The sequence below is a fragment of the Nothoprocta perdicaria genome, unplaced genomic scaffold, assembly GCF_003342845.1.
Source record: "Nothoprocta perdicaria isolate Ctin4 unplaced genomic scaffold, notPer1 scaffold_17, whole genome shotgun sequence".
NCBI classification, from domain to species: domain Eukaryota; kingdom Metazoa; phylum Chordata; class Aves; order Tinamiformes; family Tinamidae; genus Nothoprocta; species Nothoprocta perdicaria.
The window spans coordinates 1310616-1319089 of NW_020454871.1; the positions used below are offsets into that span (position 1 = coordinate 1310616).

Consider the following 8474-nt stretch of genomic DNA (forward strand, 5'->3'; position numbering starts at 1 on the left):
ATGGTAGATGAATAATATGAAATCAAGAGTTTCTAACTGAAAGTATAAAAAATAAGGAAAAGTTTAAAACTGTGAACCATATAAGGAGTATTAAACTAATTTCTGAATGATTTACGTAGCATAATTGTTACAAAGAATGCTGGCTTCTATTATGCTTATTGAAATAGCTATTAAATGAAATCTTTGTCAAGTTCAAAGGACATAGAGCCTTAGTTTGTGGCCTAGTACCTTTTGCACTACGTTGCCTTATTTAAAAGAACAGCATAGGGTTTATACCTTCTAGTCTGTCAAATTCCTCAAAACATATAGAAGAACTAAAAGAATAAATTTAAAAAATTATTTCCAAGTCTGTAATTTGCAAAGACAGAATTCTACCCAACAAGTAGGTCAAGCAGGTCACAATCTGAAGCCCCAAACTGGCTTCTGGGCATCACCCTGATCTGCAAAGCTGCTCTACACCTACAGCTCCTATTAGGTTGAGTGTGAGTTTGGGGAAAATTAGCACTTCTGAAAAAAATCGGGCTGTTTACGCCTGAGAGGATGGATTTCGAAAACTAACTTTTAAGCAGCCAGATTCAAACATTTTGCTTTACTGACAAAGCAAGGAGGCACCAGGGACAGCAGCAGCTCACAAAACAGGAGCACAGCAACAGATACAAGTCAGCTCTTATCCTAAAGTGGGCTCCACTTACAGGTATTAAAACGCTATGGTACTTGTACAAATAAGAACAGCAACCCACTCAGCTTAAGCTTCATGCTGGAGCRAGTACGGAGATGCAGCTAGAGCAGAGCACAGGATTAGAGAATTGCTTTGGACAAATACTTTCATTGCCTTGCTTTGCCTTTCTTTAGAAGAATTGCATCGATTCACGTGTATAGGCTCGGATTTGATTCAGAACCGTCAACAGAAGTGGGATAAAACCTCCAGATGAGAACATCAGAAATAAAGCAGCTTTCCTCTATCTTTTGGCAAAAGATAATTCTTATTCAGAAAAATATTGTATATGAAGTATTTTGTATATGCCTGTTTATTCTGCTCAATGACAAGGCAGCTATTAGATACTTTAATATCAGCTGAAATTGCTTTGAATTGAATTGAAACATGGAATTAATACTTTATCAGTAATACTTTATCAGTAATAGAAATTATGAGACGCTGTAATTTGTAATTTTGTCTTTTAAGGAGTAGCAATGCTTGAAGGACCAATGTACGCTGTCGGTGGTCACGATGGATGGAGTTACCTTAATACAGTAGAAAGATGGGATCCCCAAGCACGACAGTGGAATTATGTGGCTAGCATGTCAACGCCCAGAAGCACTGTAGGGGTTGCAGCATTAAATAGCAAGTATGTGGAAAGATAAAAAATCTCTTGCTTGCTTTTCATTTGCTTTCTTGCTTGCTTACTTCTGCTTAGGTAGCAATACACTTCTTAAAATATTATTTTCAATCACAGAGTTACTAACCACCTCAAGAAAACAAGCAGAAGTTGCAATGGGCAAAAATAAGACAGAAAAGGTATTGCTGCAGCAAATTGGTTCAAATGTGCAGTCATATTATACATATATTTCATCTCTCCGAAGTTAGAGCAAGTCAGAAATATTCTAACACGCATATCAGAATTTTACATGAAATATGCCTCATGGGGATTTTGATCAACTTCTTTCTAACTAGGGCTCTAAATTGACTTTTCATTCTTTTATGCCTGAGGAAATATAATTTGAAATGAGTTCTACAAAAACAAAGTCATTTTTTTCTGTCATTTTATGCTCTCCRCATGCATCTACAACCTTGGCAAGTTTGCAGTCAAAAATAATTTTTAAAAGTCAGAAGATATTGTATGTTCAAAGGAAGGCTAATTTAGTAATCAGGCATGGAATAAACAGCTTTCTCCAAATGMTAACCTACCCAGTTTTATTCTGTCCGTCATGTACTTCTTGAAACAACTGAGGTCATATATTCATTGTACACTGTAAGTTGTTTTCTAGACAGGATTTTAAAAATTTGCTTAAGCATCCTCCTAAAACACTAAAGCCACTCAACATCATTACTTGGGAACAGACAAGTGTAAGAGTCTAATGCACAATCTGTATCATACCTGTAAAATGAGGTRTGTTACATCTTATTTCAGCATGAAGAAGAAAAAGTCATAAATTAATGCTGAACAAAATTCTGTTCTCCTTGTTCAGCAAGAACTTCTGGTCCTGAGAACACCAGAGCCTGGTAAAATGACACAGGTTATCAGCAGGAGACACTGCCTGAGCCAAACTGTCTTATTTAAAACTSTGGAAGCTTCTTGGTAGTGACAATTTGTAGGGGCTGAGAGGGATATAGACAGCTGTAGGCACAGYGCTGCACCTGGCCTCAAACCATCTCACAAAAGCTTCCCCATTCACTTCTTAAATTCCAGTGAGTTACAAAAGAGGAGGATAATGATGCAGTAATGAAAACATCAACAAACAAATACTTGCAGATTCAGAAATTCCTCATGTACAGGAGGAATCAGAATACTGCAGTCAAGCATCGCATGATTTTAATCTGYAAGTTTGAAGTTAGGGGGAAGGAGAACTGTGTGTTCAAGTCCTTTTTGTACCTCAGAGGAAATATTCTCAGTATAACCTTCGCCAGAGGGTCTTGCTGGTACTTTCTAATGACATGGAGGAAACCACTTGGTCAAAGAGCAAATCCAGTCTGATCCTGATCTCAGTCACTCCTGACAMAGGCTGTCTCCAACTTGACCGAAGCTGCTAGTTGGTTAGTTGTGTCATACAACCCCTGGTCCAATGGGGGAAGATGAGAACTGATGTCCTCCATTCAGCATTATGGCTTTGGGTAACCTAAATGAATGGTTCCTTAAGTCATACCATGTTTTTTTTAGTAGCACTATTGAAATTAAAATTGCCAGTTGTTCCACTCCACTGGAAAATACTTTGAGTTTTAAYAGAAGCAAACCTTTTTGGCCAATTAAATATCTCACGAAAACATCTGTCAATATGGGCGTATGTGTTCTTTTCCTTGAAGAAGGGAAAAAGATTTTTTTTTAAGATGACTCTGTCATGTTTCTAGATACATTGTGGAAAAGAAAAAACACCAACCAATCTGTTCACATATTCAGCTATTTCCTCTCTCCCAGAAAGCTGTGTAAACAAGTAGACAGTAGCTAAGAGCATGATGAGAAAGGAAAACAAAGCAAATCCTCAAGCTTTGCATGGTCTAAGCAATAAACYGAAGTGCTCAAGTCTATCTCCAGTCCACAAACATTAAAAGACAAGGCTAGAAGTCTTGTTTTGCTCTCTTACTGGTCAAGAATTTTCTTGTCAAATTATATATCAGAGGGATCAGAAAATTCATAGCAAGACAGKCACCTCTCAAGCACAGTCCTTCTGCTCTGTTTTCTGTTTCTTACTCTGCACAAGTTCCCAAATTATCCAACTTGTTGCACTAGGTAATACTGCAATTTCATAGCAGTAAGAAACAGCAAGGATCTGAAAGGCATATGAAAAATGACACACTGAATGTCTACGACAGTTCTGCTATTACATACTGCATTACTTATCTCTCTAGTGACATCAAGACAGTCTGGATTACAACAGGAATTCAGGTTTTGTAAAATRTGTTTCAAAAAAAGCCACAAAAAACTCCATGGTTGTTAATGGGAGTTTCCATGATTTATTCTAACATATTTTCCCAACACAGCTGGTCTGAGCCCTGGTTGGATGATGGAAATTCAGGCTCTAGCATTTGCCACCTACAAACATATCACCCAGCTAAGAAAGAACTGCATGTACATAAGCGTCCTCAGGCCAAACTTCAGAAAGGCTGACAGCACATGACATGACATACCTGCACAGTAACTTCTGTCCYGATGATTTTGAAACACAAATACTGAGAAAACACTGACAAAAATATATTAAATACGGTTTTGATATGTTATGAAGTTTCTTATGGTTCTTTTACATGTTAGTAGCATCGGAAAATTGCTTAACAATGCTGCACCGTGATGTCAAGTAYTCAATAAGCAAGTGATGAGGAAAAAATATTTTTAAAACCCTATCTTTTAAACATACCTAGTACTTTTCAATTAAATGTCATCCATAGCTTATGCTTAAACATCAAATATCAAATAAAAATCTTATTAAAATGCGAGGCTAAACACAGAAATTGTTTGTTTTCCCGTCGGTAACTATTCCAGGCTCTATGCTGTTGGTGGACGAGATGGAAGCTCCTGTTTAAAATCTATGGAGTGCTTCGACCCGCACACAAACAAGTGGAGCCTTTGTGCTTCCATGTCCAAGAGAAGGGGAGGCGTTGGCGTTGCCACCTACAATGGGTTTTTATATGCTGTGGGAGGTCATGATGCACCTGCGTCCAACCACTGTTCTCGACTTTCAGACTGTGTAGAAAGGTAAGGGTCTTCAGGGTCTTTTTGTTGTCGTTTTGGTGGTTTTTTTTTTTTTTTTTTTTTTTTTGGTTGATTGGTTGGTTTGTTTTACTTTGCAGAAAATATAATCTATTACCACGTTTAAACTGAGTTCTCCAAAAGAGGTGAGCACTACAAATTTGGAACATACTCCAATTCTAGAAAAGCCCACTACATGCACTTTTCATGGTGCCATGAGCACTTGAGTGGGTAGCTTACTGGACTTCTACCAAACCTTTACAGGACTGTTACAGGATCTGACTATTTTGAAATGTGAAGCTGCAGATCACTTTTTTTTTTCCTGATAACTTCAGTAATTTTAATTTATTCATTGAATAAGAAAATCCAACCCTGAATTAAAGAGTACTCTCATATTTCTGAACAACGGATATTGGTACAAGGGCTACTCTTACACACGTTGGGGCATAAAAAGGGAAAAGTGGATGTGCATTCAAATCCTGCTTGTGAACAACACAGTGGTTAGGTTTCCCTAGCAGCTAGATGCTATAGAGCTAGGACTGAAGTGGAATTCATTTGAATTTTTATTGGAGATTGGCTGAATACATACTATGAGAGTAAAATCAACCCACATTTTGCCACATTTTATCTTACAATTTTTATCAAATATATAAGATACTTTAGCTTATTTTGCAGTGAAATTTTCTTAAAASCTTATTTCTGACCAGAAATTATAAATCTTTACAGAATAAAGGAATAAACTGAAATTTACTTGAACTTTGCAGATTCAAGTGCTGTCACACTATCGTTCCCTCAGTCTTCATTTATGTTCAAAATGTACCAATCATATAATCTCATAGAAAGAACTGAAAGACTGTAAAAGTAAAGCAAAATGTGGACATTTTAAATGTGCTTGAAGATCCCTCTAGTGGCTGAACAAAATATTTAGTCCTTACTAGTTCATGGCATAAACTGAACTACCGTACAGCAAAAAAAGAAGAAATACAAGTTACTTCATTTAGCAAAGTTAGAATGCGTTGCTATTTTCCACCTAACTTTTAAATTTTGATCATAAAACATGATCTAGATACGACCCCAAGACAGATGCCTGGACAACAGTGGCACCCTTGAGCGTTCCTCGCGACGCGGTTGGAATTTGCCCTCTGGGGGACCGGCTGTATGCCGTCGGAGGGTACGATGGCCACACGTACCTGGATACCGTGGAGTCCTACGATGCTCAAAATAACGAATGGACAGAGGTAATTACATAAAAGAAGAAATCTATCTGAAGCAATTATGATTCAAAAAAGAACCAAAACAAACATGTTATATTGCAATGTGGTAACACTCAATTTATATAGTTGCCAATATTATGTCCTACTTAATAGCTGTAAGAAGATTTTCCGACTAAAGGTTGGAGACCACGTATGGGTAAGTAAATCAAATTTTCAATCAGTTTCAATTAATTTTTTTTTTCTCCATTTTGGCAGGAAATGAGGTTCACACATTTAGTAATGCCATCCGTTGGATGCGCTTGGGTTGGAGATGGGGCCATCACCACTACGATCAAGAGAAGACTCATGGTCCTTTTGTAGCTGTGGTGTCCCTGTTTCTGGAGTACAAGACATGAAATTCTTTTATAACATAACTAAGAGCAACAGCGCTACCTACATTCTTGTGATTTTCAATAACTGCAAAAGTCTTTTTTCCAGAAAGCAAAAATTCCATTTGCAGAGGCCTAGTTCAATCYGTATTTCCACTAACAGTTGAGCAGCTTGGATAATGCTTTCCTTTCCATCTGCAAGTAATTTCTTCTAGTCTTGCCCATAACAGTTTACTAAAAAGTTTTCCTTTCTTTTCTTTTCTAGGAAGTTCCTGTCAATATTGGCAGGGCYGGTGCCTGTGTTGTGGTAGTAAAGTTGCCATAAAGACTATATGTATTGTGAAGCTAAAGCTAAAGTTCCTTGAAGACTGCGTTGGAGGATAAAACACATTTACAGAAGGCAGCGTGACCATACAGGTCTTGGCAGCTCGCCGTTATAGAGAATACTAGTAGCCTCTGTGCTACACAAAGCTGGAGTCTTCCTGCATTGCAAAAATCGGAGAATGTTGCAGAAGTGAATTATTTTAATATGTCTAAAATGAACCATTCAAACGTTATTGAATAGCTATAAGTTGGTTACAAAAGTTCTTCTGTTATTTATAAAATGCGGTAGGAAAATGATACATGTRTGTAAGATTTCATATGCTCGTTTCTTTTATATGTCTAAAGTAAAGCTAATGTTTGTAAAAAGAGATTTTATACTTGAAGTAAATGAAAAWGTCTAAGAGAGAAACACCTCCAACAGAGACCTGCACAGAAGAAAATCTTTGTCAATAAATATCATTGACAATAGAATATTTGCTGCAGAAGTAACTTTACTTCCATACTCAGAAATGCAAATGCCCAGTTGGGTTTCAAATAAYCGTGCAATAAATTAAATCGGAGAAGCACAGAATTTGGTTGCTGTTCAACCTCCAGCATTGCTAGTGTTGTCACAGAATACCCCTTTTTTTGCAATATACTCAACTGAAAATTCTACAAGTTAAAAATAGTAGGTTAAGGTATATTTATGTTACTAAGTGTGTGCCAACCGAAAGAAATCTCCATTTTTTTTTTTCCAGAAGAGAATGCTAATCTTGTTTGCAGTCATTTTCAAAGTGCATTGAAATGTGATATTTTAATGCTGATCACAGTGCTACTTTATTCCTGGATTCATCTTTGCCCACTAACCATCTGTCAGCACATGTTAAACCAGCTTGTCTATTCTCAGAATCATCACTGCACATTAACATTTTAGGACATTCATATCACTACATTCCTTGAGTATAACTTCCAAAATGAAAATTTTATATCATATTGATATGATGGTCTTGGACCTCAGCTGAAGATTACCAGCTTTCTGTCATGTACAGTAGAATATATGGTAAGCAAAGAACACGTGCACTGGGTAGCAGTATATGCCMATACTACACGCATGTCTATATTTTATTTGAAATTACGAGAATGCTACAAATGAAGAACAAGAGAAGAATCACTAGTAAATCTATAAATAATATTCTACATGCATGATATTTCTTCCTGTGTGCCAATTTTTATGAAGACTTTAACATGTTTTGTTTTCATTTCATTCTTACTAATTTCAAATGCTGAAAGTGTATTTTAGGAAAAGAATGTATGTAAAATATTCTCTATGCTGTAAAGCACACTAATATTATCTACTTTAGCCTTCAGTATCTCGTTGTTAGATCAGTAAAAGAAAATTCAGGACAAACAAATGAAAATTCTTTGAACATATCATGAACGTTCCTGATAGAATACTGTATTTTCAGAATTCAGCAATATGCTATTTTTAAATACATATATACTGTCAAATGTATCAAACATCTTCCAACAAAATCTCATGAGTGTATTTATAGAGAGAAAAAAAATTTTAAATTTAAAAAGCACCTAAAATTATGTTTATATATGGCATGCCACATTCAAATAAACTTTACTTTCTCTGCTAAGAAAAATCTAGATTGTTTTAACAACTCYGTAATTTTTATTTTATATCTTTTTAAAGAACAAGACACACAGAAGTATCTCATTTTTGTATGCTAAGATCACAAATATTCTTAGCCTTCTCGTTGCTTGCAGTCCACATAAACTAAACATTACCTTTCCATACTCAAGCTGTTAGGCAAGTTCATCTCTCTTTCTCCAAGACAAAAAATAATTAGCAATATTGTCAGGTTGGGATCCCTTTTCCATGGAATTGTCTCCTGTATTGCGGCTCCCCAGCAACCTGGGCTCTCTGCCTGCAGAGGTGTCTAAGTTCAGCATCTTTCTTCTTTTCAGGTTATAATCTTAAACCTAAGCAAACCACTAGTTTAGTAACTTAGAATCATCTTCATTAAAAGCTGACGCTGGAGCAATGCACTGATTTCTTACTATCTTGGTGGGCCCCGTGCAAGGATATTGGGTAGTCTTTTAATGAACAAATATAGGGTGCCACTACTTATCCTTTAGCCTCTAAATTGTACTTTTCTTGAGTTCCTCTATGACATGTCACTCTT

The 8474-nt window shown here is 36.4% G+C and overlaps 1 protein-coding gene across 1 annotated transcript in view; it reads left to right on the forward strand.

The window, feature by feature from the left end:
- Positions 1 to 7832, forward strand: part of KLHL4 (kelch like family member 4) — a 38534-nt gene extending 30702 nt beyond the window's left edge. The window contains exons 8-11 of the mRNA XM_026035985.1: positions 1184 to 1346; positions 4191 to 4403; positions 5464 to 5635; positions 6245 to 7832. Of these exons, the coding sequence (XP_025891770.1) occupies positions 1184 to 1346; positions 4191 to 4403; positions 5464 to 5635; positions 6245 to 6304 (608 nt within the window). The 3' untranslated portion in view covers positions 6305 to 7832. The remainder of the gene's footprint in view (positions 1 to 1183; positions 1347 to 4190; positions 4404 to 5463; positions 5636 to 6244) is intronic.
- The last annotated feature ends 642 nt before the right edge of the window (positions 7833 to 8474 follow it).